Source organism: Macroventuria anomochaeta (assembly GCF_010093625.1).
Source record: "Macroventuria anomochaeta strain CBS 525.71 unplaced genomic scaffold BU25scaffold_2, whole genome shotgun sequence".
NCBI lineage: Eukaryota > Fungi > Ascomycota > Dothideomycetes > Pleosporales > Didymellaceae > Macroventuria > Macroventuria anomochaeta.
In genome coordinates, this window is record NW_022985363.1 from 861419 (window position 1) to 887646 (window position 26228).

The window sequence follows — 26228 nt, forward strand, 5'->3', positions numbered from 1 at the left end:
TATTCTCACATCCCATTTCAACACAACGGTGCTGGCTCCAATGAGGCACTTCGAACAGAGTTTCTATTCTGCAACCACTTTGCCATCGACCTTTCCACCCTCAACCTTTTCACCGCCCTTGAACTTGAATCTCTTCAATCCCCGAACACCAACATCGACCAAGAAGCAGCTTCCTGCAAACTTGTCGACCGGCTTGCCGTCATCCCCACTTGGTCCACCACCGCCTGAGCTCGTGATGAAGAGCTGTGTGCCTACAAAGCAGGGGCAGGTGATCTGACTTGTAGGCAGCTTGATCTCCGCAACGACCTCGCCCTGAGGCGATATTCTCAGCACACGACCTCCGTCGTGCAGAGCGGTCCACATGTATCCCTCTTCGTCGATGCAGTGACCGTCTGGCACCGCGTTCTCGCCGTACTTGTTGTCCTTGGGCATGGTGAAGAAGGGGCGCTTGTTTGTGACTGAGCCAGTCTTGGGGTCGAAATTGAATTGGTAGATGATCTTGTCGGGACTGTCGGCGAAGAACATGGTGTCATCGGTCTTGTTCCATGTTGTGCCGTTAGGGATGCAGATGTCGCTGAGTGGGCGGTCGAGGGACGAGTCGGGGTTGAGGCGGAAGACGGCGCCTGTATTGGCATTAGCATCGACGTATGCAGACAAGTTGTAAGGTTGACTGAGACGTACCGTCAGACCTCATCTCCTCAACCAGCGGATCGAACATGAAGCCAGCCCAGAAGCGGCCCTGCGAGTCTACAGCACCATCGTTGCCGCGGAACTTCTCGTGCTTCTTTGCCTTGATCTCATCCTCTGACCAGACCTTCTTGACCCATCGGTAGTCGCCGGTCTTCTTGTTTGCGATGCCATAGCCGTACTTGCCGCCAAAGATGAACTCCTCATCGTTGCCTTCAATGTCTGCTGTGCAGCTGTACGCTGTTAGCTATGGTTGCTATACAATCACCTCATAGACTGGAAGTTCCTCAATTCAATGATTGATGGACCTACCCTATCGAAATGTCGAGCTTCTTGATGAGCTTGTGACTTGAGGGTCCCTCATCGATGTTCACGCGGTGCAGCTCCTGCTTCTCAACGTCGAGGAAGCGCACTGTGTTGGTCTCCTCTTCCCAGAAAGGCCCCTCACCGAGAGAGCAGTACGTCTCAATGTACGGCTATCCGTGTGTCAGTCCCCCAGTTTTTCAGCTTTGCAGGCAATTGCGACATTGTTTGTTGTTGACCTCAGCGGGGTAGAACGGAGCTACCCCTCCACGATCCACTCCAGATGTTTAGACAGAAGTTTGGGCGTACCTTTGTAACTTCGTACAGCTTGACTTCAGGCATTGTGGATGATCGATTCGAAATTGGTGATGTGTAGGAATGTATGAGTGGATGGTGATGTGTTTAGGTCATAGGTCTCCGTAGCTGCAGCTCTTTCCTCGAGGAAGGACGTTCCACCTTTTTGTTGATGGCGCCTGCTCCCACTTTCCGAATGACATCCCGATGAGCCGCCATTTGATGCTCGGCATCGTAACGTTGACAGTGAACTCGAGAGAGATTCAGGACACTTTGCGTCGAGCTCGGAAATTTCGGGACGTTCAGATCGCCAGCTCGGGCATTCAAGTAGCATTGCAATCTAATTGGCGCACAGTAAGTGCACGTGCAAGCATTAATGCGTATTCACGGCGCAGGAGTTCTGGTACATCGTTTCTTTTGAAACACATCAAGTTATTTGTGGGCAAATCTACCCTTCGAAGAAACACCTGGCGGAAGTCGTCGGCTGGGCGGTCCGAATCAGCCGCGCTCGATTTGTTGAATGGAGCAAATGTGATGTCCTCGGTGTCATGAACAGATTGTAGGGCATTGTACTGTTGGTATTGGCGATGCTAAAATGCGCGCTGATATACGATATGAAACATGGGTATCTCTCAAAGCTCGATCATCCGCTCATGCGGCGACCTCTTTCTGCCTTCGTGCCTCCTCCTCTTCTGGCGTCCGAGTAGTGAGTTGAAGTGCGTGGATGCCACCTTCTTTTGCCAGCTCGTCCTTCATGAGAGAGTTGACCATGCGGTGGCGTGCTAGTTGAGGCTTGCCCTTGAAGTCTGTGGATGTGATGACGAGACTGAAGGATGTTAGTTGCTAGAGTGATCTCGTCTTGGCGCTCGAGTTGGCAGGCATACCGGAAGTGCGTCTGTGAGAACAAGTCAGTTATGGATAAAAGTTGGGGTTTAGCTAGTTCAAGAACGTACCTCTCTACTTGTAACACCCTGCATGGCTTTGTGATGTGCGTGCTTGTGGGAGTCGTTGTAGATTTCAAGAGTAATCGGCTTCAATGCTCCCCCAATCTGCTTGCCAGTTAGTCTTGATATACACAAAATCTGGTGAATCTGGAGTAGCCGACTCCAGTCCGAGGTCGTGACTTCCCTTGGCCCGCAGGGCATCTTCCATCGGAGTCATGGACTGGGCCATGGCTGACATAAACCGAGTGCCGGTGTGGACTGATCGTCGAAGGAACATCAAAGCTTATCTCTGCGTCAGATGAGGCTCAACTACACAGCCAATAAGAGAGACGATGTTGGTGATGCAGATTTGGTGTTGAGTCGAAGGATTCGGGTGCCAGATCTAAGGGCCGATGCTGCCGCCAAGCTGCGGACTGGGGGAAGCTCGCGAAAAGCGCGTCACCGGTGTTGAAGCTTGGGGGCCGCAGCTGCAGAGCAACGGAGGGGGTATACGGCGTCAGAACGACCGAAGGGAGCAAGCATAAGCTACAGACTGCTATCTCAAGGCTCCAGGCGGTCAATTGACACCAAGAACCCGGTCAATGGGCGGATGAACGCTCTCCAGACAGCCTCACCAGCCCGGCAATAACCCCAGCACTGTGCCCCCCACACAACTGCCGCTGTCCGAGGCCTTGCAACTGGAGTCGAATGCGCTGATCTGGGCGCTGCCGTTGCCATGTGGGCGCGCAATTTCCTCTCTCGCACGCTTGCCAGGCACACGACATCCTCCTCTATCAAGTGCTGTCGTCCCGCCGTCTCTATCAGAATGGCGTCCACCCTCCCCCGCCTGCCCATCTTCGAGGCCATCAAGAAGCACGATGCCCAGAGCACTGCCGTCATCCACTCGCTGTCCGGGCGGCGGTTCACGTACGGCGAGCTGGTGAACGATGTCGCCGCGGCAAAGGACAAGCTGCAGCGCAACACAGGCGGGAAGAGCGCAGAGGGCGAGCGCATATCGTTCCTCGTGGAGAACGGATATGACTATGTAGGTGCGCATCCCATTGGCCCCTTCTTCGTATACTACAGTCGAGCCAGCCATTGACCATTGCACAGTGACTCTGCTGTCTATCCTGGCCGCCCATGCCATCGCCGTACCGCTGTCGCCCACCTTCCCCGCCCACGAGCTGCGTTACATCATCGACCAGAGCGAGTCGCTGATGCTCCTCTCGTCAGAGAAGTTCCAGGACAAGGCAGATGAAATCTTGAAGGAGGATATGCAGACAAGCCCCATCAACTGGAAGCGGGAGAAGATCATGATGGGCAAGACAGACGACTATGTCACCCTCGAAGAGCCAACAAGCACCAAGGGCGGCATGATGCTGTACACATCGGGCACCACCAGCCGGCCGAAAGGCGTTCTGCTGCCCCAGGATGTGCTGACAGCTCAGTCAATGTCGCTGCTGAAGGCCTGGAACTACACAGTTGCGGACGTGCTGCTACACGTGCTTCCACTACACCACATTCACGGCACAGTCAACGCACTGCTGACACCACTCTTTGCGGGCAGTGTCATCGAATTCCAGTTCCCGTTCAACGCACAAGCTGCCTGGGAGCGACTCGCTGCGCCCTTCTTGCCGAATCCAGACCCAGCGAAGAGACCCATCACCTTCCTCACAGTGGTACCCACCATCTACACACGCTTCCTCTCTTCACATGCCAGCTTAACACCCGAACTCCAAGCCGCGACAAAGACGGCCCTACATCCCTCGAATCTGCGATTGAACATATCTGGCTCCGCTGCCCTTCCCACACCGGTCAAGTCAGCATGGTCAGAACTGAGCGGCGGCAACGTCCTACTCGAGCGGTATGGAATGACAGAGGTTGGCATGGCACTCTCGTGTGGTCTCGATTTTTCCGACCGAGTAGACGGCTCAGTAGGTTGGCCACTGCCTTCGGTGCAGGCACGTCTCGTGGATACAGAAACAGGAGAAGTCATCAAAGAAGGCGAGGAGGTCGACCCGTCAACTGGCCGCGAACGACATGGGGAGATCCAACTCCGCGGTCCCACCATCTTCCGCGAGTACTGGAAGAACGCCGAAGCCACTACGAAAGAATTCGTAGAAGATGCAGACGGCCAAGGCAAGTGGTTCAAGACCGGCGACGTAGCGATCCGCAAGACCGTTGACGGCGCAGGAAAAAGTTCACAAGAGTGGGCCAAAGGACCGCTCTACTTCATCCAAGGCCGCAAATCTGCCGACATCATCAAAACTGGTGGCGAGAAAGTCTCCGCCCTCGAAATCGAGCGCGAAATGCTCTCCCTCCCCTACATCTCCGAAGCCGCCGTCGTCGGTCTTCCAAGCGAAGCTTGGGGCCAGAAAGTCGCTGCTGTCGTCGTGCTCTCTGAACAAGGCAAGACAGCGGGGAGGGGTGGGAAGGCGTGGGGCGCGCTGGATATGAGGAGGGCGCTGAAGGATGTTCTTGCTAATTACAAGATACCTCAGGAGATGAAGGTCGTGGATACTATTCCGAGGAATGCGATGGGTAAGATTAATAAGAAACAGTTAGTTATTCAGATCTGGGGCGAGCCGCTGGAGGGTGGGAAGGAGAATGGCGCCGTGCAGGTGCCGAATGGGATTGTATGAATCTTGTAACGGAAAGGAATATGTACATACATCCTGAGCATGCGAGCGGTGAAAGGAGATACGTTAAACATCATAAACACATGGTCTTGAAGCTCAAGCATCTCAACCGAGGCAGCACACAGAGCCATAATCGCAACACTCCGCCTGCGATGCTCAAGAGGTCCCTCCCGACCCTCTATCAGCCTCACACGCATCACCATCCCCAACTTCACCATCTTGGCACAAGCCACCCGCCCTATCCCTCATCTTAGCGCCATATGCGCGATTGACGTGGGCCACGGCGCTAGATCACCACCAAGCTTTCGCCCAGACAATGGCTACACACCCCGCAGCCAGGGTCTTGGGGAACGTCAGAGGCCTGAACATCGGTGGTTCGACGTGCAATGTTTGGGTGGTGACGTATGCAGGGTTGCGGGGTCTGGAGACGTCAGTTGATGCGGAGGTCCCTAAAGGTGGAGTTATGCGGTGAGGCGGGCCGATGTATTGATGGTTGTGGTGTGACGGTGTTGGTGTCGTGGTGTGACGGTTGCACGCTGAGGTAGAGAGGATGTGAGGAGACTGCGATGCGAAGAGAAGACGGCTTGACCTAGGGAGTCTTGTCTTGCTTTATGTTCTTGTGTTCTTGCGCGGGGCTTGTGGCAGCCTTGCGTGGTAGCTTACGGTAGGTTGAACCGCAATGCAGGTCAGACCAACAAGAATGTAACTCGCAGTGACAAGACTGTCGCATAGAGATCAACAGGAAGTAGTAAGCAGACTTAACGTGATGAAAGCAAGTTCACACTCAACAGCGCGAACGTTTATGTGCAAGGTGATGATGTGGAGCTTGTAGTACATGGTATTAAATAGCGTACATGGATGGTTCGTAAGAACACCCAAAATCAAGTAACATTATAGTCGATCGTTATCAGGGGTATCCAAATGATCAACTTTATCCATCAGTCGTAAACATGCGACCGACATAACAATCTGCCTTCCGAATCAATCGACGAAGGCGTAAGGTGCGCGAAATGACACGCTTAAGCGGCGCGGTGGGCAGAGTTGTCGACCTTGTCGCGGCGCTCACGGCCTTTGTCGGACCAGGGGAAGTGAGCAACAGGAATGACGAAGAAGCTGTGATATGTTAGTAAGTGCGTTCTGCTGACGTAGAGTACAGTGAACTGACCTGTTGGAACTGTCGGCGATACCGGCAAGGGCGTTGTACCAGGCGAGGAACGCAGCCATGAGACCGAAAGCACCACCAGCGATGATGCACTGCTCCTGGGGGTGGGCACCGTCGTTATGAAGGTAGCCGATACCAAGCATGAGGAAGGCCAAGTCGAGAGTGAAGAAAAGGGAGAAGAACGCAACGGTGGAGCGGAGCGTGCAAATGAGCAGCAGGAAGGTGAAGATGAACCACCCCATCAGGTACAGGCCGAAGGAGTTGAGGAAGGTAGCCTCGCTGATTGCGGCAAGACCGGACTCGATGGCGAAACCACCAGGGGTCAGGATGATGGCGAAGGACAACCAGAAGCCTCCATAAGATGAGAGAGCAGTGGCACCAAAGGTATTACCAACAGCCATTTCCCTTCATCAATGTTAGACAACGATGCAGGAGGGTGCCTAGTCAATACATACCACATACCAGCGAGAAGCTGGACAAAACCTCCATAACCGTAGGCAAGGGCAACAACAAGACTGGGCGAGCCAATGTTTCGTGTGTTGAGGTTGATCAACGACAAGACAAAGGTGGTAAGAGCGAAAGCTGAGAGACCAAGAGGAGCAGGATTGGCGAACTTGCGGTTCGGTGGGCGGTAGAGTCCGGGCTGGAATTCACCACCGAAGGCAGCAAGGCGCAGGTCAGGATCGTTGGTAGCAACGTGAGCAAGAGGGTTGCCGCCGTAGTCGTAGGGCACCCTCTGCTTGGGGAGGTTGTTGTTGCCATTCTGCGCGTAATCAATTCCGCTGGTCTCTTTGTCGACGCTGGGGCCGCGCTGAACAAAGTCAGCTATGAGTTCACGAAGAAAGGAGGTGGAGAATGAGTAGCTCCGTGGAGTGACTTACAGCGACGTTGTTGTGTTCGTGTGCGGTTGCCATTGTGACTGCTCTAGACTGTTCCTGCTGAGAAGTCGAGTCGAAGAGTAGTTGGAGGAGTCTGGGGAAGGAAATGGATCTGGGGAAGGGGGATTCATATATTTGCAAACAGACTATGCAGGGAGCTTTAGTAAAACGACGTATGCCATGGGCCGTCGAAGCCGTCTTGAATCTAGTCCGATGCTAAGGGGATGTAATTAGTCGAATCTGGTGCTAAAGCGGCCCACTCAAATCATTTCCCCATACACTTGTCTCCAGACCGGATGAAAGAGCAGCATGGGCCACTGACAGCCATCAATTGAACCGACGAACCACGGACAGCCACAGGGTAGCGGATCGTCGTGCATAGGAGAAGCTTGCCGAGGTTGGGTGAGCGCCAGATGTTAGAAATCCAAATGGAACACCAACAGCCGATCGCTCTGTAACTCCGAATGTCGATATCAGGTGAACAGCAAGCTGCGATGACGCGAAGAGATGGAAAAATCACTATTTCGATTTACCGAAGTGCTGTCCAGACTCAAGGCTGCCAGACTTACATCATCGTGACTCGCGGAAGTTTGGCCTCCGAACCTCAATGGAAGCCACGGAACATTGCACGAATACGCAGGAACAGCACTGTCAGCAATTTCCCACACACCTGCAGCGCGCTTTTTACATTCATTGCTGCAAGTGAAGTCGCACAGATTTATGTTGCGATCGCAACATTGCCTTGCAAGGGCTAGCCGCGAATCCTTGCAAAATTGTTAGGCGTAGCAGAGTGCGAGGTGGACCTTGACCCTCAAGATGAGCATCGTGAAAATTTGCCTCTTCAGGGCGCGACTCCACTGGGATGCTGAATACCACGGCCTTGGGAGATCTATTTCGGTAGATGTTTTTGAAGCCCAGCGCGCAGCGCGATGAGTTTTTGTGTGTAAGCTGTCTGCCGGCAATGTCGGAAATGTCTGAAGCCAAGCAGGTAGGCACTTCTCAAACGGGTGATTTGATGACGGCATGCATGGCTGTTGTGTGCACAAGACAGGGTGCGCGGGCGGCTAAGCTTTGTGCAAGACTCTCGGCATCAGCCACGAACGTCGAACCGAAAGCATGACATGACATCTAGTGTCGATTTGCGCAGTTTGCGCTGTGGCAGAGTCGACACAATGAATTCGAAATCGATTGCAAATCTCGAATCTCGCGCTGTAGTTAGCGTAGAATCTCAAGGCTAGTGGAACGAAGTGGGAACAAGATGTTCTGCTTCCGTAGGTATCCTGGGGCACCTGGGGCTCCACATGCTCCACCTGCAGAGGGTCTCAAAATCTCACCACTCACGCGGCCGAGCAGCATGTTGGCTGCGGCACCGTGTTCCTTGCTCGGGCCAGCGGGAGCAGCTGTCAGAGCGTTTCAATTTTGCCGTACCGTCGCCGTACTCTGTGAACCTCGTGCGCTGCCGTGTCAAATTGACGATGCTGTGAAGAGATGCTGTGAAGAGTCGCTGTTGATTTGCTATTTGGCTCAAGTAGACGCGACCGACTGATCTCCTTACTTTGAGCTGAGCTGTGACTCCGCCACCGGACAAAAAGGCTGGTAGACATTGCTTCGCGGGCCTTGTTGAACACCTGTAAGCATTATCGTGCTTCAGGTTGTATCTCCGCCTCTGCATGCTATTGTTGCATCGGTTAAATGGCCGTGCCTTTTAACCCAAGACTGTCAAGCCGTGTCGAAATTGCGGTGGCATTGCTTGGACAACTCTGTTCAATCCAAAACATCGTTGCAACTTGCAATATCCTAAAAGCAGCACCTTCACAACGATGGCACGCGTCTCGCCCAAAATCGGCCATGCTTCGACAAGTTCCATAGGTCCGATACTGTGGACTGTTGGTTGGTGGGAACAAAAAAGCGGGGACTCCGCGTCGACCCTGCGTGAGACCGTTTCCACGGCTCTGGAGATCAAGGCCAGCACCAGGTCTGCTGGACCACGAGGCTCGGGGATGGCTCACTTCGCCCAGTTCCGGGGGAGATGACAATTTTGGCTGCATTCCGCTCCACCCTCCACCTCGAGGATCAGATGATATCGTCTAGCAAACCTTCGAAGAGAGTCACCATCGGAAGACTGTGGCAAGCCTGAGCTAGACAGCAACAACGTGATGCGCCTCTCAAACGCTCCGTACGCCCTCGCGAGGTCTGGGATGCAGCTCGGCCGTGTATCCAGAGGTAAGCTGCCGCTCGATCGTGGTGTGGCTGGATCGTTGTAGTCTCATTTGTGACGCATGATCTGTCAACAGTCAGCTTCGACCCAGAGATGAGCACTCCCTTATCCTCTTGCAATCCTGAGCTCTTACTCACTTCGATATACTCACGATATGTCTATGGTGTTTGTCGGTAGGTACGAAGGTACACAAGTTGGAGCCCACCCAATCAGGATGCGGGGTAGCTTCCTCGGCGGCAGCTGCGCCTCGCCAGCTTCAGGCCACCCTCCCAGGCAACAACAAGGTCTTGTTGCGTTCGTTGATCACTGTAGCTTGAGATCGCACTTACCACAGCTTCTCAATTCACTCAATTCACCCAAAGCACGTTAGAACGTTCCTTGTATCTCCTAGTACCAGCCAGCATGACAGGCCATAGCTTCACCGCCGAGTCGGACCTCGCGAGCCACCGATACTTCGAACACTCGTCTGCGAAACGCGTCGACACTGACACTGTGCTTGTCGAAGCTTTACGTTCACAGTATCCCCAGCTTGAGCTGATCGTCTCGCCGTTCGGTCGCCTGAACCTCCTCGCCTATGCCTCTGCTGGCTTCGCAACTGCCACGCCACTCGAAGATAGCATCAAAGATCCAGTGTACAGTGTCAGCCTAAAATGGCGCTTATATATACCTGCTGGAAGGAGGCTCGACAACAGCGGTGGCTTCATGGCCGAGACCCTCACCTTTGGCAAGTTCATGTACAAGTGGAAGGACCAGGAGGTCATATTGTATATCGCTGAAGGTAGGGACGGCTCTGGATACTACCCAGTCGTCAAGAACCACTATATCCTCACGAGCAATGCGCACAAAGTAGATGAGCTGATTCGAGATGCTACAAACTGGGGCCAGGAGCTGCACAACGAGGTTTGGGTATTTGATCAAGGTTGGTGGCAGAAGAGCGCTCAGCTGTACGACTCCGTACAGAAAGCGAGTTGGGACGACGTGATTCTTGATGAAGATATGAAGAAGGCTCTCCAGACTGACGTTGAGGGCTTCTTTGACAGTCGCGAGACGTACCAAAAGCTGAAGGTCCCTTGGAAGCGAGGTATCATCTACTACGGCCCACCCGGCAACGGCAAAACCATCAGTATCAAAGCCATGATGCACAGCCTCTACCAGCGCGGAGCAAACGGAGATTCCAGGATGTCTGTACCGACATTGTATGTGCGGACGCTGTCTTCATATATGGGCCCGGAGTACTCGCTTGCCCAAATTTTCGGCAAGGCACGTCAAGAAGCTCCGTGCTACCTTGTATTCGAAGATCTCGACTCCATCGTCAGCGACAATGTGCGATCCTATTTCCTCAACGAAGTCGATGGTCTCAAGTCCAACGACGGCATTCTCATGGTCGGTTCTACGAACCACCTCGACAGACTTGACCCCGGTATCTCCAAGCGTCCCAGCCGCTTCGACCGCAAGTACTACTTCCCGAACCCTGACTACGCCCAACGAGTCCAGTACTGCAAGTTCTGGCAGGGCAAGCTTGCAGACAACAAGGACCTCGACTTTCCTAACAGACTTTGCGAAAAGATCGCAGAGATCACTGACAAATTCTCCTTCGCGTACATGCAGGAAGCTTTCATCGCCTCTCTACTCGCCATCGCATCCCGTGGCGGCAAGGACAAGAACGAGGCGGAAAAGAACGCGCGTCGTTGGGCAGGCCCTGAAGATCCCATGCACCCTGTTGACCTGCAGTTCCGCGTAGTTGGCGGCGGCAGCGAAGACCCGGATGTCAAGCATCTGAAGCTCTGGATTGAGATCCAGAAGCAAGTCAAGATTCTGAGGGATGAGATGGAAGAGAAGAAGCTATCTGAGCGAATGGAGACGATGTTCCCGTCGCGACCAGGTAATGGAGCGAACGTCGAGGATCGTAACGAGCTCGATCCGCGTGGACCACACGGTGGAGGGAACCTCGAGCTTTTGAAGAGGTATCGTGACCAGCTCGATGCAACACTGCAACAGCAGCTGAGGCATATTGGAGTTACTGAACCGACGAACTTGTTGGGCGATGTTGTCAAGAGGTTCATGTGAAGCTTGCGTTTTTAGTATATGTGACGTAGCACATTAGGGCATTTGGTATCTCATCTTCTATGTAGCCATGAATATTATCACAACAAGCGATTTTCAACACACCCTGTAAGCATGTCTACATCGTTGACTGAAGTTTCATCTTATCGACTCTTTCCATATAAATGTCCAATCCACAACGCCTCGCTAATAACAATGCCAGGATATCTCACGCTCATACAGATTGACAACACAAACGGCCCAGACGGCGCACACCAGTACCATCCTTTCAGTACCCATGCGTAGCACACTGCAAACAATGTCTCTTATCACCCACCACAGCACAAGTCCCACAAACGCTCCTACCACACTCACAACACACAAACACACTCGCACATCCTGCGCCATCCATATCCATATCAACATCCATGCCCCCTTCATCAACTTCCAATCGCGCATCGCAGTCCTCGCACCGCGGGCCTTGCGCTGCATCCTGCTGTTGTGTTGTGTGATACGAGAAGAGAGGTGCTTGGGCCGGCGGCGCGGAGATGTTCCAGAATGAGTGCAGTGTGGATTTTTGCGGTTTCGAGACTACGATGGCGGGTTGTGCGGGTAAGAGGTCGGAGGGGATGGGCGAGGCGTGGGGGTGTTGTCGTTGGGCGAGGAAGAGTTTGTGTACTGTGTTCTCTGTGCGTGCACCGTCAGCATACATCTCTGGCAGTATTGAAAAACATTGTTCTCCTACCGTGAATAGCGCGCTCGTCGGGGCGGTTGTCGCGGACTCGTTTGCGCGTGCGGTTTCCCCAGTCGCTGGATTTTACGCGGTGAGCGCGCATGAAATTCCAGCCGTTAGATCTTGGTGTGCTCTCTGTGTCCATTTCCATGTCCATTGTGCCGTTCAGGCCTTGTGGGAATCGTATGGGTGATTGCGCGTTTGGTGTTGAGACGGCGCCGAAGCTGGAGATTGACGTTGGAGAGGCATCATCGATGTGCTTGCGCTTGACACCCATTGCTCTGGTTGTGGGGGCTGAATAGGTGTGTTTGATTCAAGGCAACTTCGACTATGGGTTTTGGTGAGAGATTAAGGAAGAAGGCTCTGGTGTCGTGAGTTGGGATGAATGACGATGGCGCTGATCGAAGGCTGGCCGGACACGCGACAAACTACCGCGGTGCGACGCGCTCGCGTTGTGGGGTAAAGGGTGGCACCCAGATGGCCAGCGACCATCACTTCAACATCAACCTTTCTGGATCCGTATCGACTGCCTTTTGTTCAGATCCTTCTTTCGTTCCTGCCCCATTCGCAGCTGTATGTCACAGAAGTTCATTCTCAACTTTGCGCCTTAGAGGCTCAAACCCTCGGGTACCTGGCATCTTCAAGACACGTCTCAATGTCTCCATTCCAGATTGTTTGATCGATCACTGACAGCTAATGAGCCTCTCGTTGAATGATGTACATCGATTCTGTAAATAGACTTACCGTACGATGACGAATGCACGACTTACACAAGCTCTTGCCCCACACCAGCTTCCCTTACCCCACCCAGTACAACACCGAGCTTCTGACCTTGACCAACTTACCTCAACCCTTTTCAGGCCTTCAAGCTGTCGTTACGTTCGAGATTTGTCAAGATGGCTACTCGCAGAGCTACTCACGCCGGCTCGTGGTACACTGACAAAGGGCCAGTCCTTTCCCAGCAACTTGACGGCTGGCTAGCAGACGTACCAAGCTCTATGACACCTGTAGGCACAGCCTCCTCGAAGGGAGGTGATATTACCGTGCCCACACCAAGTGCTCGAGCTATCATCGGACCGTAGGATCATCCAAGGCGGTCTAGGGATCAGAAGGCTCATGGATATGCAGGCATGCTGGATACTCATACTCTGGGCCTGCCGCTGCATGGGCATACAAGACAGCTGACTGGGCGAATGCGTAAGTGCAAATTTACTGTAACTTTAGATGCCTGTTAATGTTACCAGCAAACGTGTATTCCTACTCTTCCCCTCCCACCACTACTATCTCTCTACTGCCGCGACCACCGGGTGCAGCAAATATGCCACCCCAATCGGTGACCTCAGCATAGACACTTCGGTTGTCAAACAGATACAGAAGGAATGGGGCCTCGAGGTTATGGAACGCGGGGTGGACGAGGATGAGCACAGCTCAGAGATGCACCTCCCGTACATCTACAAGATGCTATCACTGTACGGCTCTTGATCATGGCGTCTAGGCTCTACTGACAGATTGTATAGCAAGAACACAAGCTTCCAGGCAGACCCAACTTCCGTACCGCTCGTCCCAATCATGGTCGGCAACACAGACGCACGAGCCGAATCACACTACGGCTCGCTTCTCGCGCCGTACCTCTCCGACCCAAGCAACATCTTCGTCATATCCTCCGATTTCTGCCACTGGGGCTCTCGTTTCCGATACACATACTATCAACCGCCTGACAGCTCGTCTGGTACGAATCTGAAGTCAAACTCGAAGGTCGCAAGCGACTACCCGATTCACGAGAGCATTGCGGCGGTGGACAAGGAGAGCATGGATGCGGTGGAGAGTGGGTCACACAAGGAGTTCTTGCAGCAGTTGAGGGATACTGGGAATACAGTATGTGGCAGACATCCTATCGGGGTGTTCTTGGCTGCTGTCGAGAAGGCTGAGGGGCTGGGCGAGGGTAAGGGGAGGTTCAAGTTCGTGAGGTATGAGAGGAGCAGTCTGGTTGAGGATGTACGTGACAGCAGTGTCTCGTACGCGAGCGCCTTTGCGGTCTTGTGAGGCGGTGAACCTACGAGACAGTTGAAGGAGAGGCATTATGATTGAGATAGCATGAGCATAGACCGATCATATTAGACGTTCATTCCCTGTTTGCAAGTCTTCTGATCTGGACAAGACCAACATCTAAATGTATTCCCTGGAAAATATCTTTGATCCTATTGAAGCAGATAACTTCTCAAGGAAGTGTCGCATTGTGAGTAGACGAACGTTATTCAGGTGTGACAGTGTGTGGAATGGAAATTAGTCTTGTAGCAAGTAGATGTTCATCAGTCGGTTATCGCTTGATATGATTGTATAAGTTTTGGTGAGAATGTCCATGTGATGAGATACGAGATCGAGCAGACATTTCGTTTGCATGTTTGTAGACATAAATAGTGACGATAGTATTCGCAGTTCAAGATCAATTACGATGCATCGCGAAGCCGCAATCCAAGGCCTTCGCTGTGAGCCACGCAAGAGCGAAGGTCACAGTCTTGAGTTATGCGCACATCTTCAGCGAAATTATTACAGGTCAATGACAACTCAGGTCGATTGAAGTTCATCTCAGTGAGTCTCGCTGGGTACGGTATCTGCATACTTGGCTAGCTTAGAAGGTGCATGTGCATCGTACTATTGATTGTACCTTGTGCACTTGATGTCGATGCGTGCACGTATTCCTCCTAAGAAGATTGCCGGTCTGGTTTTCTTCGTAGAAGTCTTCAAAGTGGAAGGTACAAACTGGCAGTTTGCCTGTTCGACGCCACTTTTCCAACCTGTACTTCAGTTCTAATTCCCCAGGCGTTAGGTTTAGTGCTCTCTTTCAAGAGGGACTCTTGTCGAGAGCAAAAACGTGAAGAGTTCCCATTTCCTCAAGTCTACACGACAGTGGCTGATCGCTGTATAAATTTAGAATACTTGCATAATTAGGCCACGTTCGTTCTTCTTGCACTGCCATGGCATCAATTCTAGAGTCTGCTTTTCATGCTGCTTAAGGCATCACCTTCGAGTGGAAGAAAAGGTTGGACTTGAGAGACTAGTCCTAGCAGGAAGTGCAACTTGCCACTCTTCGGACATTCAGCATGTTTGAGAAACTTGGATGATGTTGGTGCATTTTAGTCGTTTGTCTGCTCTTTGATCAACAGTCGCTCGGTAAGAGGTACATTCTCAAAATCGCAAAAGTTGCATGTTCGTATCAGATTTGCTCTGCAAGAAGGAGGAGAGTCGTGATCGTGACCCAACACTTCCAAACTGCAACTATGTCGTGTCAGTATATGTGAATGCTTGTTTTTGGTTGGGCATAATATGCGATTAGCGTGTGTCAATCTGACCGCACCTTCAGTCATCAACAGGTATTGTGCAACAGATTGTCGGCCTCCAGAACAACTTTGCAGTCCCCAAAATCGGGGTTGAAAGGCCAGGCGGCGCTGCCTACCCATGTGTGTCGAACTTTCTGACCGATTTATGGCTGAAGTGCTGCTGCGTCCATCAGCTTGGGTGACTTGCAAAACCAAAGTTATCGAGAATTATCGATTGCTCGCACACGGAATTGGAAGATGCTGACCTGAAGATGCTTGTTCCAAATTCGAGCGAAATTGACCGTGGTGTTCCGGTGTTGTGAGATCTCGAGCGCAACAGGTGACATAGTAGCAAAGTGTTTCAAAATCAAAGGATCAAGCCAAGCAAATGCCGAATACGTTCAGGAGTCGTATGTTGCAATTATTTTGATGTTCCAGATGCGTTTGCAGGTTGCAAAAAGCAGGGTATCCACCAAAACTCGCCCAACACCCACACCATGCGTCTGTGGCAAAAAAGGTCGTACCCGGACTCGAACCGGGGTTTCCAGAACTTCTGAATATATCAAAATCTGAAGTGATAACCTCTACACCATACAACCATCTTTCAAGGCGTTGATGACAAGGAAAGTAAATTAAAAATTTATATTTGCAGTAAAATTAATTTCCAGCATTGACCGTGGATGTGGGAGGCCAGAACTCACAAATGGACCCTTCCTTCAGACCTTGAAGAGATCTTTCAAAGCTAGTGGCCTGCATTTGGGCCGACGCCAACCGTATGTGGGGTCCTGAGACACCGCCAGCCGAATGTATGACAGTGACATATTGACGTGAGTCGAACGCCACGAAAACATCAGGCTAGCGATAAAGAATTGAAAGAAAGTATCAGAGCTTTGACAGAACGCAGTTCGAAGGCTACGAGCTATTGAAATGGATTCAGCGTTGTTTGGTGGTCGATGTTGGAGACAGTCAATGTTCCTCACAAAGACCGGGAGAATGCGGCAAAACTCCGCAAGCCTCCCGCGTCGCTCAAAGAATGCCAGGAATCTCAACTTTGAAAGCATACTCAAGCTCTTCGAAACCAAGGTATCAAGAAAAAATTCGTTCCTGCAGCACTTTCCAAGCACTGATTGCTATATGTATGGGGTGAAATCTGAGCGGCCTACGCACCGACTTTCCGTTTTCTAGAGGAAGAAGGACAAAGAAACAAGGCTTCATCCATATTCGATGCAGAAATTTCGTTCAGTATACTACTGGGCATCTCGCGCAATATAGTCTGAACTTCATGGTCGATTCCTCACAACCCGATGTAATGCAACTGAGTTGTCGTGTTCAATCTCTTTGCGATCGAGTGCACAGTTGTTGGAGATGACTTGAGAACGTCCACGAGAGGTGAGCTATATGCACAAGAGCAATCTCTCTCTGGAAATCCGAAGAGCATTATGCTAACATCCAAAAATGTTCAGACGACTTTTCCAGGATTTCAGACAATGAGGAAATCAACAAACCCCTCGAATTCCTGGCTGCTCGTGCGACAAACAATAAAAAGGCAACTTCTCAAGCTCCCAAGTGAAATACCATGATGCGAAAATGTTAAAATTAGAAACTGCAGAACAACAAAGCATTGCAAGGTTCGAATTCTTGCGATAGTGAAGTGTCTAATGCATGCTTTAAACAATCGAAAGCCTCCGTCCATCCAAGCCAGCAGCATCCATAGATCTGTCCCGAAGCAGTTGCAGACCCCGTAAGAAATAAAATCCCCCTGTGCACATAGACTTTGTCTAAGCGCATTTGAGGAACCAAAAAGAACTGGGAAGGGTTGTAGCCTTAGCTGAGGTTCACAGCGCCTACAGCCACGAATTCAAAAAAAAAATGATGCGTACGAGCGGGGAGGATCGAACTCCCGACCTTCTGCGCTTTTCATATGACATGTAAAGCAGACATCATAACCACTAGACTACGCTCGCTGCGTGTTCTTGATGAAAAAGAAATAAAATTTGATATTTATATTGTAAAATTTATAATCTGCTCTGCATTTGCTCTGTGATCGGTAATTCGTGGAGTGGCACGATCACTTGAAATCAACCCGCGGTGGGGCAGATGCGGCTATTCGATTCTGTGCGGGGCTCGATCATCGAAACCTCAACCCGCCTTATAGGCATGGCGAATGAGCAAATCCCGTGCTCGACCACTTCAGTGGCAATGTCAAATGCTTCTGCAGACTCGGTAGTTTGTTGGAACTCTCATCAGTATAATTTAGTGTGTTCGACTGTCGATGAAGCCGTTCGTGGTGTCTTACGAATTCTTTGGACGGGTTGCTGGTCCTGAGTTGCACATGATAGGAAAGAGATGATGGTGGCAAGGCTTCGACCCGAGTAATCGAGTCACAATTTGGCCTGACGCGTTTGACGGAGTGGAACAGCTTCTGAAGCCCCGTTTGGTATGTTGTGATGTTTTGTGCGGTCGACAGTTGCGTTCATGGCTCTTTGATCTTATTTTTTTGTTAGGGTGCGTTCGCGGTGTTGAGACGAAACCAAAGCGGCGATGGTGGCAAGCTCTTGAAGTAAAGAGCAAGTCAAAACATTTTCAACCCGAAGGGTAGACTTCACAATCAATCTCCCTCCTTCGATCAACAGGGAACAGATGAGCCGAGAACTTGCGGTGGCCCAGGAACAATCGAGACTGAGCATACAATTCGTAGGATTTATAGGAGGAAGCAGGTTCATGCCTGTCCTGTGCTATCGAAAAGACTACAACTAATTTTGACTAGTACCAAATTCTCAAGATTACTCAAGTCTCGAGTGCTCTTATTGGTGCGTTGCAAAAGTCTGTGACTCCCCCTGATTTTAGACATGTACAATACCATACTTCTGACGCCTGAGTAACATGGCAATATGCATACCATTCTACTCGCATTGATAAGCTGAGTCTGACAAAGGGTAAATACTGCCCTAATTGCTGACGGTAACTAGGCTGAAGGATATTAAAGGATGTTGTGGTGGCGGTGAGGTGGTAGGAATGATGACAACAATGATGTATGTAATCCTAAGCTTGGTAGCAGCAGCGCCTCCGAGTGGTGGTGAAGGTCTGGGCCAGGATCTGGCACGTGTGAGAGCCCACATATACACCTCTAGGCTGCCCCGGACCCATCCTTCCCTATACTACCCCGCCTTAGTTCTTGTTATGACCCAAAATTAGGGGGGGAGGGACCACAGACTTTTGCAACGCATAATAAGGGATCGCGGAAGACGATCATCGGCGCAGAATGTTACCACGCTCACAAGGTGCAGACAAACAAGGACTTGGCTCTCATACTACGTAGAAAGCCGGATGCAAGCATCCAACTCCCGCAGAAAATGGGAGAAAGTCAAGTTATACTGGGCATTCTTCTGCGAGCTGATAAGTAATCAAGGAATTACAATCAATTTTTGTAACTCGAGATGTAAATTAGGGTTTCTTCGAATACCTCCAGACATAGAGATTGAATGCGAGGATTGGGAGCCGCTGTGTCCGAGCTTGTCACCTTTACTTAGCTCATCTAAGACTAAAGTTGAGTTCGTGCGGCGATGGATTGCGATATCGAATTGGCGAGCTATCGCGAGGCTTGCTCTGCACAAACTGGAATATGCCCAGGTGGCTACTGATCCATTGTCCATCACGACAGCAAGCTGATGCGCCGTGTCACTCGCATAATTTTCTCCTTTGTCCCTGGTCACGAGCTTCGTATGCAATCGCAAAGTGGTGGGGCGACACTCGTTTGCAGTTGCTTTCACTACAGCGTGACCTTCACTGCAACCCACGAACAAGCTTTCCGGAGCTTTCTCCGCTCGCCCTGACTCCCACTTAGACCCGTTCCCACCCGCGCAAGAGCTCGTTTTTCTTTTTCACTGCGGAAGCCATCTCAACTTGGTGTCAATCTCAACTGGCACCCGGTCTTACCAACTGCCCCCGGGCCGCTTCAAGCCGCGCAATGACGAGCCTGTTGATGAGAAGACATCTCCGCACCCTCGAGGAGTGAATGAAGTTCCGGACTTTTTCTCCCAGCCACTTGCAGATCAAACGGAAAAGCTTCTCAGCATGGTTAAGCGTGGCAAGTCCGACTGCAACGATGGTGTGTTCAAGTTCAGCACAGCTTCTACACACACAATGCTCCCTGAAGAGGTATTCGAGACTCTGATGCGCCTCCGGGAGGGGATCTATGCAGAGTTGTGCGATCGTTTGAGGGCTCAAGGTGTCTCACCGACGCTATTCTCAGAAAAGAACTTCGCATGGTGTCTGCCCAAGAAGTAAGTTCATCTGACATGTTCAACGAAGGCAGGACCTGACCGCATCGAACAAGAAGGTCTATGGAGGCTGCTTCTCGAAGACCCTCTTTCAGTACCCACATACCTGGTCGATACCCTGTTCACCCTCAACCCCTAACAGCCCCGATATCAGCAAAGATCAAATTACAGATGGCCGGCAAATTAGCATTGAGTACCTCTTATGAGTTCAGGATTGTGTTCAGCAACTTGTGAGAGAGGGCTCGCCAATTAAGCAAAATGCTCCTCTAGATAGTGCAAGCCCAAGTCAGCTCACAGGAACACAAAAGACTGCAAGAACCTCCAAGCATAGCAGACGAATAACTCTGCTTCATTGAAGACCTCTAAGCTCCAGGCGTTCGATGGTGTGGCTCCGACTCATGTGGGAAGTGGTTTTCTTATGTAAGGGTAATCACTGTCATCAAAGGCCACAACTTAAGAAGGATAATATCGATACCTGGATACACTGTAGTCTCGGAGCTTCTGGTTCTGTATCTGTAGGTCTTGAGAATTCAGGCTGAAGCCGCCTATGTTTCTGAGAGAGTTCAGTAGGTAGTGTCCAAAAGAAACGAGCTTCTTCGTGGATGCAGATCTGATACAGCGGTCTGACCAGCTGACATGAAACCACACCATTGTCAATCCTTCTGAATGTACCACCTGGGCCATGTCGAAGATCTTTCGCCTTTACTGGGTTCGAAGAAGTGTTGTGTCTTGCTGCCCAACTCACAGGATGCTCTCGGTACTCGGTCCTCGGCCATAGCTCCCCGACCTGCCGTGCAGCACCGCCCCAATGCATCCATGACATCTTACCCCAGATAAACCTCAGGCATCTCACTCCGCCCCCTTCACCTCCACCACCCATCCTTTCACTATGTTCGCACAAACCCCCCTCAGAGTCCGCGCCGCGGTCAGGGCCGTCGCAGCGCAAACAACACGCACCTACACCTCACGCGCCGCCGAAATGCCCACCCGCACCGCACCCATCCGCACCCTGCTGCGCACCACAACGCTCCGCGCATCCACAACAGCCGCCCAGCGCGCCTCACCCTACCTCACATCGCAAATCCACACCCAAACGCAACCCTCACTGCGCTCGCGCTCTCCATCCCCACCCCCGCGCTACGAAGTCCGGAACCACTCCCTTCTCGCCGCGCCAAACCAATGGACGCGCTTCTCCACACCCACCTCGCTCTCCAGCGTGCGCACATTCACATCTTCCCCGAAAATCCTCTGGCCCGCCGAGTCCCCCCCGAGCATCTCGCCCGAGCATCTCAAAGTGATAGAAGACCACATCGAGACGATAACGGAAATGTTCGGCACCGCCAAAGACGAATTCGAAATCGCGTCCGAGGAGACGGACAAGAACACGACGTACGCGCAGGACGACCGCGAGGCAGCAAGGGAGGAGCTGGACAAGCTGCTGGAGTACTACGGGCGCGTTGTGAGTGAGGCCGAGGAGGCGGTCGGTGCGGAGGTCAAGAGGAGGGTCGGGCATCGGATTAGGGAGTTGAAGGCGGGGGTCGAGGCGCTGGAGGAGAGGGCGTTGGAACATGACTAGATGTTGACGTTCATATCGTTTGGGTGCATAGAAGTTGCGTAGAGAGTTCGAAACGAGTTTAGGGCATGGGAGGCGTTTGGGAGCGCTTAAGAGACCGACGGACATATTGATATGCACATCGTGGGTTAGATGCTCACGTGTATCAGTACTATAGCTGTGCAAAACTTTTACATATTTGAATGTTGATGCGTATGCTATTCATGCTACGTGCTGGGGGCCAAGACGCTCATCGTCTCATGTCGAACATACAATGCTCGAGAACTATGCCCGCTATAACCATGCACCATGAACGCCATCCCAATGCAATCCCGAGCGCCTGTCATGCCTGCACCTCACTGCGGCCGCGGCTTCGGCGTGCTTGTATGCTTCACACTCCAACCCTGCATAGTCCTTCTTGCACCCAGTGTTCTACGCTGAGCTTGCTGATTCTGCACCACACTCATCGTCGTCGTGTGGAAAGTCGACGCGGGTCTGAATCCGTTGGTGGAAGTGGCTGGTGCTTTCGTTGGGCGAGCAACCTCGTTCACATCATCGCTGTCGGAAAGGGTGATAACATCCTTCTCGTCCAGCTTGGACGGTGAGCTCAGGCACAGCGCGTGTCGTGCGTTCTCTGCGTCCGAGTCATTGCCAGCTCTCCTAGGCTTTCTGGCCATGGGACGATGATGCAGGGTGCAGTTGGGGACCGAAAGTGGTTGGAACAACCGTGGGCGTGAAGCAGCTTGCTGAACGTTGGAAACATCGTTCAGCGGCGCGAGACCTGACAATGAGGATTGTGATCGTTTGAGTGAGCGTCTACCCAGCTGTGGAGTCGGTTCTGGCGTTCCAGACAGTGTCCTACCAGCGTCTTTAAAAAAGCTTGTGATCGCACCCTGATCAGCCGCTCGAGGCTTGGGCTTCCTGCCCTGGGACGGATTCTCGCCCAGTCTTCTGACCTCATTGTAGGTTGGCTTTCGGCCTCCATGGTCATCATCTTGAAACATCAGCTGTCGTGGTTCTTGGTACAAATTCTGCAAGTCTCGGGCGCTGAAGAAACCATTCGTTGATGTGAGAGTTGTTGTAGACACGATGCCGTTGTGCTTGTCTAGCGACTCGACTCTGCGCCGCTTGTTGTCCACACCCTGCCTGTCATGATTCCAGCCAGTATACTCCGTGCTGTATGATGCTGGCACACCATCTATCTCGTCGCGTGTTGCCGGATACCTGTCGTCTTCCAGACGCTCGAGCAGAGTGCGGGCGGCGGCAAGCTGTCCGAACTCCGGACAAGGCCTGCCGAGGATGCGCGCGATATCAAGTATGGTGCTTCTCTTGAATGCGAGGTCTGGGCCATGGGAACTGAAGAACTTCTCGAGATTTTTGTCGTTCACGAACCTCGACAACTTCGTCTCTTCCTGGCCGGAAGAGCGCATAGGGCAGCTGAGATACAGCAGTGCTTTGGCACGCGTCATGCCAACATACAATAGCCGTCGCTCTTCGTCATGGTCTTCCGCCCTGGAGTGTGGGAGAGACCCTTCGTAGACCGCGGGTATGAAGACGATCGGCCATTCGAGACCTTTGGCTGCATGTATCGTAGAGATTGTAACCTGGCACACTTCTTCGCCGTCTTCCCTCTCAACCTCCGTTGCAAGTGCAACATTGACGAGGAACTTGGAAAGGATGTCGGCTGGACTGTCAGGACGTTGCACAATGCTTTCTACCTCAGGCAACGCATCATCAAATCCCGTTTCACCATCGCTTATCGCTTTCGCCATTTGTGTCGCTTGTGCGATGAGTTCGTCAATGTTGGCCAGTCGGTCTTTCCAATTCTCTTTGTAGGTCTGCTTGAGATATGCTTCGAATGATGTCTGGTTGAAGACGTGCGTGATGAGATCGAGCAGGTTCCATGGCTCGCCTTGAGCCGGCTCGAGTTTCTCGCGCGCTGTGTAAACGAGCCTGAAAAACAGGGTGATGCCCTGCTTCGCGGGTGCTGATAGTTTGGTGGCGGGGTTCCTTCTGCCCTGAGCAACGTCCTGTACCAATGTCCACAGAGGCACCTTTCGAACTTCCGCTTCCTCCAGTAAAGCCTTGATTGTCTTGTCTCCAATCTTGCGAGACGGCATGTTGATGACATTAACGATGGCGTCGTTATTGTCGGGATTGTTGATGATCCGAAGATAGCTTAGAATGATCTTGATCTCGGCTCTGTCGAAGAAACGCTTGCCCCCCACCACTCTATAGGGTATGCCAGCGCGCCCAAGTTCACGCTCGATGGACAGGGATAGAGCTGCTGAGCGGAGCAGAATCGAGTAGTCGTTGTAGGTCAGTAGCCCGGCACTGAGCGTCTGAGTGCGTTTGATCTCGTCGACAATCCATTGCGCCTCAACGTTTGCGGTAGCCAAGTGTCGGAGCGTCGGTTGCTCACCGACACAGTGTGTAGCGATCAGTGCCTTCTCTGGTCGACTGTCGTCCTGCTCGATGACAGCAAGTGCAGCGTTGAGGATTGATCCCGCAGATCGATAGTTGTTCTCGAGGTTGATAACGATAGCCTCAGGGTAATCCACGCGCATTCGAAGCAGGTTCTTGACCTCGGCAGCACGGAAGCTATATATGCTCTGATCGGGATCGCCGACAATGGTAATTCGTTTCGTATTCTGTGCCATAAGTTTCATGAGTTCGTACTGGATGTTGTTGGTGTCTTGGTACTCGTCGATGAGCACTGCCTGGATGGTGGAGACGCATGATGGGTGTTGTCGTAGCAGATCCACACAGCGAATCAGCAGATCATCGTAGTCCAGCAGATTCACAGCTTTGAGATGCTCCTGATACGACGAGTAAATTTGAGAAAATTCGCTGTCCTCAGCCTTCTTCTTGGTTGCAGCAAAACCCTTAGCCGTGATGCCCTTCGCTTTCAGGCTTGAAATCCTCGAACGGGCGTATCCTGGTTCGACCATATATTGGTAGCGGTGCACGATGCGCTTGATGATTGCTTTGCTGTCGTCGGTGTCGGCAATACCAAAGTTCTTGTCAATGCCGATCTCTTGACCGTAACGAGAGAGGAAGCGGCGGGCAACTGAATGAAAGGTGCCTAGGATGAGTTTGGCTTCCAATTTCTCCCCGACGAAACCCTTGATCCTCTCCTTCATCTCACGTGCAGCCTTGATCGTGAAGGTGCAGACGATGATGTTCCATGGCTGAAGGCGTTCGTGTATAACGTGATACGCGACGCGCGCTGTCAGTGTCTTCGTTTTGCCTGATCCAGGTGGCGCCAGCACTTGGAGCACACCCGCAGGGCTCGTGACTGCATCTTTCTGTGCTTCGTTCAGGCCCTCCAAGAGGGCGTCCATCGCTGCTGGGCGGACGAGACGCGTCACATGTCAGTGTTGAAGTTGTGGAGAAACCTGGGAAGAAGCCCGACTGCGCAAACACGCTAATTGCGCTAGTCGCGTAACCACGTGACGTCCTACATCTCTCTTTCATCTCCTCTCCTCACATTGCATCACCTCACTTATCATCGCCTCGAAACATCGACGAAATAGACACTGAACCAAAAATAACCACGATCTCGCTCGTCATCAGGCTGTCTCGCAAAGAAGAAACTGTGTCTAGCTCGGTGTCACTCGACCGTTCGGGCGAGGTTTGACCAACGGGACCGGTCAACGATGGCTTCGCCTACCGGACGAGGCAGACTGAGCCCAAGAAAGAGGGCAAGGAGATTATTTCTCGATGTTGCAGCTCCATGATGCCGTGTAGCCTTCAGTCTCGCGTTCAGTTTGGGGCTGAATCTTGGGGCTGAAAGCAAGATCTCTGCTTTCGTAACTCCACACTGAGCTGATTCGTTGTAGATTCCGACACATGAGCGCCCGTGGCTTGTAATCGGACTACAACCCTACGACAAACCTCCTTTCAATGAACCTTCTGAATCTCCGAGGATGCAAATCGCCTTGTTTGCAAGATACGATGCATCGTCGAACGGATTATGTGTCATACAAACGAGCAGCTGAACCACCAACATCGAGGGACTCAGGCATGAGAGAATCGATCTTCATTTGTTAACGGAAAATGCTGCAGCAGTCTCCTGGTGTGACTAGTCTTTCCTGTTGTAAAAGGGTATATATTGTAGCTTTGTCTCAGCTCGTTCAAAATTCCAGATCACTCAACCATTCTCATCCCTCAACCACTCCAACATCCCAGAATTCGCCATGCGTTCTTCATTCTTCATCCACTTCCTAGTCTCTTTCGTTGCAGTCAATGCACTCAGCGCTCACCCTCGATCTACGGTCAATGGTCCATGTACTGGCAAAGACGGACGTGCTGGTGTCTGCATCTCCAAGTCGTCTTGTGATGGTGCTGGAGAGAGCTGGGTCAACAACGCCTGTCCAGGAACGCCCGAGGATATAAAGTGCTGCACGAAACCCTCTTGTCAGCAGGCTGGCAGGTCTGGCGACTGCCGCTGGCAGGATAAGTGTGGTGCAGATTCCGAGACGCTTACAGGTCTCTGTCCTGGACCCAGTGCGTTCAAATGCTGTGTTCCCAAAGACGACAAGCCTGGCAACGACGGAGACCTTGGGCAGAAGATTTTGAAGAAAGCGAAGGAAGCCGAAGGAACACCTTGTGAGTTGGCAATTGTATGTGCGATATAGCTACAAGCTGACGTATATGAGACCACTGGGGAGGCGGAAGCTGCAAGGGGGCTACTGGAGGCGGTTATGACTGTTCAGGTTTGGTCTCTTGGGCCGTCTGCCAGGTCACCGGAAGAGACCTTTTCTCTGAAGGTCTGCGAGTGACACGCAGTATGTACTGTGCATCCGAGAGCAAGCTGAAGTACAAGTAAGGAAGTCTCTCTGAATACCTCCAACTACTGGTCTAACGCATTGCTCAGGAAAGTCAAGTTCGCTGATAGACGAGCGGGCGACGCAGTCTTCTTCGGTGGCGCATGTGATTGCAAGAGTAACCCAAAGGGCATCCACCATGTCGGTCTCATGATGGACAGCAAGTACAATATGTGGAACGCATTCAAGACTGGAACCAATGTACGAAAGGACAACTTCGAGAACTGGGACGAGAAGGCGTGTCCTTACGTGATCCGCTTCGAGTAGTGTCCGGGTCCTGAGGCAAATGTCGCCCTTCTTATTATCTTTCACTTCGTTCTCCTACGCAATCTCTTGCGCGGCAGGAACAGCTAGCAGCAACGTCCTGGTG

General features: G+C 52.0%; 11 protein-coding genes and 2 non-coding genes across 13 annotated transcripts; 6 read left to right on the forward strand and 7 right to left on the reverse strand.

The window, feature by feature from the left end:
- Positions 1-3: 3 nt before the first annotated feature.
- BU25DRAFT_444834 (uncharacterized protein) lies at positions 4-1603 on the reverse strand. The gene is made up of 4 exons (XM_033709404.1): positions 1300-1603; positions 1000-1163; positions 682-920; positions 4-623 (listed from the first exon to the last, which is right to left on the reverse strand). The coding sequence occupies exons 1-4, from the start codon at positions 1330-1332 to the stop codon at positions 64-66; spliced, it is 996 nt and encodes a 331-aa protein (XP_033566999.1). The 5' UTR covers positions 1333-1603; the 3' UTR covers positions 4-63.
- A 362-nt stretch (positions 1604-1965) lies between these two features.
- BU25DRAFT_322229 (bola-like protein) lies at positions 1966-2336 on the reverse strand (the record flags this gene model as incomplete). Its single annotated transcript, XM_033702255.1, has 2 exons — positions 1966-2127; positions 2238-2336. Coding segments are annotated over 2 exons (261 nt in total), but the record flags the coding sequence as incomplete, so codon positions are not given.
- A 697-nt stretch (positions 2337-3033) lies between these two features.
- BU25DRAFT_427633 (acetyl-CoA synthetase-like protein) lies at positions 3034-4849 on the forward strand (the record flags this gene model as incomplete). Its single annotated transcript, XM_033708460.1, has 2 exons — positions 3034-3256; positions 3303-4849. 2 exons carry the CDS (start codon positions 3034-3036, stop codon positions 4847-4849), a joined length of 1770 nt encoding a protein of 589 aa, XP_033567001.1.
- A 1016-nt stretch (positions 4850-5865) lies between these two features.
- BU25DRAFT_329773 (uncharacterized protein) lies at positions 5866-6922 on the reverse strand (the record flags this gene model as incomplete). Its single annotated transcript, XM_033702329.1, has 4 exons — positions 5866-5959; positions 6012-6413; positions 6464-6819; positions 6890-6922. The coding sequence occupies 4 exons, from the start codon at positions 6920-6922 to the stop codon at positions 5866-5868; spliced, it is 885 nt and encodes a 294-aa protein (XP_033567002.1).
- A 1105-nt stretch (positions 6923-8027) lies between these two features.
- BU25DRAFT_83543 (uncharacterized protein) lies at positions 8028-8503 on the forward strand. The gene has a single exon (XM_033712156.1). The coding sequence runs from the start codon at positions 8145-8147 to the stop codon at positions 8430-8432; it is 288 nt and encodes a 95-aa protein (XP_033567003.1). The 5' UTR covers positions 8028-8144; the 3' UTR covers positions 8433-8503.
- A 1003-nt stretch (positions 8504-9506) lies between these two features.
- On the forward strand, positions 9507-11280 carry BU25DRAFT_427635 (P-loop containing nucleoside triphosphate hydrolase protein; the record flags this gene model as incomplete). Its single annotated transcript, XM_033708461.1, has 2 exons — positions 9507-10986; positions 11237-11280. 2 exons carry the CDS (start codon positions 9507-9509, stop codon positions 11278-11280), a joined length of 1524 nt encoding a protein of 507 aa, XP_033567004.1.
- A 156-nt stretch (positions 11281-11436) lies between these two features.
- Positions 11437-12157, reverse strand: BU25DRAFT_330395 (uncharacterized protein; the record flags this gene model as incomplete). The annotated part of the gene is made up of 2 exons (XM_033702355.1): positions 11437-11832; positions 11858-12157. The coding sequence occupies 2 exons, from the start codon at positions 12155-12157 to the stop codon at positions 11437-11439; spliced, it is 696 nt and encodes a 231-aa protein (XP_033567005.1).
- A 619-nt stretch (positions 12158-12776) lies between these two features.
- Positions 12777-14012, forward strand: BU25DRAFT_357613 (UPF0103-domain-containing protein; the record flags this gene model as incomplete). Its single annotated transcript, XM_033703576.1, has 4 exons — positions 12777-12958; positions 13009-13077; positions 13125-13349; positions 13398-14012. The coding sequence occupies 4 exons, from the start codon at positions 12777-12779 to the stop codon at positions 13921-13923; spliced, it is 1002 nt and encodes a 333-aa protein (XP_033567006.1). The 3' UTR covers positions 13924-14012.
- A 1700-nt stretch (positions 14013-15712) lies between these two features.
- Positions 15713-15796, reverse strand: BU25DRAFT_t16. Its single transcript has one exon. It is a non-coding gene; the product is annotated as a tRNA-Gln (tRNA).
- Positions 15797-17074: 1278 nt separating this feature from the next.
- BU25DRAFT_t15 lies at positions 17075-17161 on the reverse strand. The gene has a single exon. It is a non-coding gene; the product is annotated as a tRNA-Val (tRNA).
- A 3177-nt stretch (positions 17162-20338) lies between these two features.
- On the forward strand, positions 20339-21283 carry BU25DRAFT_406127 (uncharacterized protein). Its single transcript, XM_033705197.1, has one exon. The coding sequence runs from the start codon at positions 20367-20369 to the stop codon at positions 21051-21053; it is 687 nt and encodes a 228-aa protein (XP_033567007.1). The 5' UTR covers positions 20339-20366; the 3' UTR covers positions 21054-21283.
- Positions 21284-21385: 102 nt separating this feature from the next.
- BU25DRAFT_329653 (UvrD-helicase-domain-containing protein) lies at positions 21386-24373 on the reverse strand (the record flags this gene model as incomplete). The annotated part of the gene is made up of 2 exons (XM_033702327.1): positions 21386-22371; positions 22492-24373. 2 exons carry the CDS (start codon positions 24371-24373, stop codon positions 21386-21388), a joined length of 2868 nt encoding a protein of 955 aa, XP_033567008.1.
- Positions 24374-25228: 855 nt separating this feature from the next.
- BU25DRAFT_487236 (uncharacterized protein) lies at positions 25229-26125 on the forward strand (the record flags this gene model as incomplete). Its single annotated transcript, XM_033711262.1, has 3 exons — positions 25229-25640; positions 25691-25856; positions 25909-26125. The coding sequence occupies 3 exons, from the start codon at positions 25229-25231 to the stop codon at positions 26123-26125; spliced, it is 795 nt and encodes a 264-aa protein (XP_033567009.1).
- Positions 26126-26228: the final 103 nt, after the last annotated feature.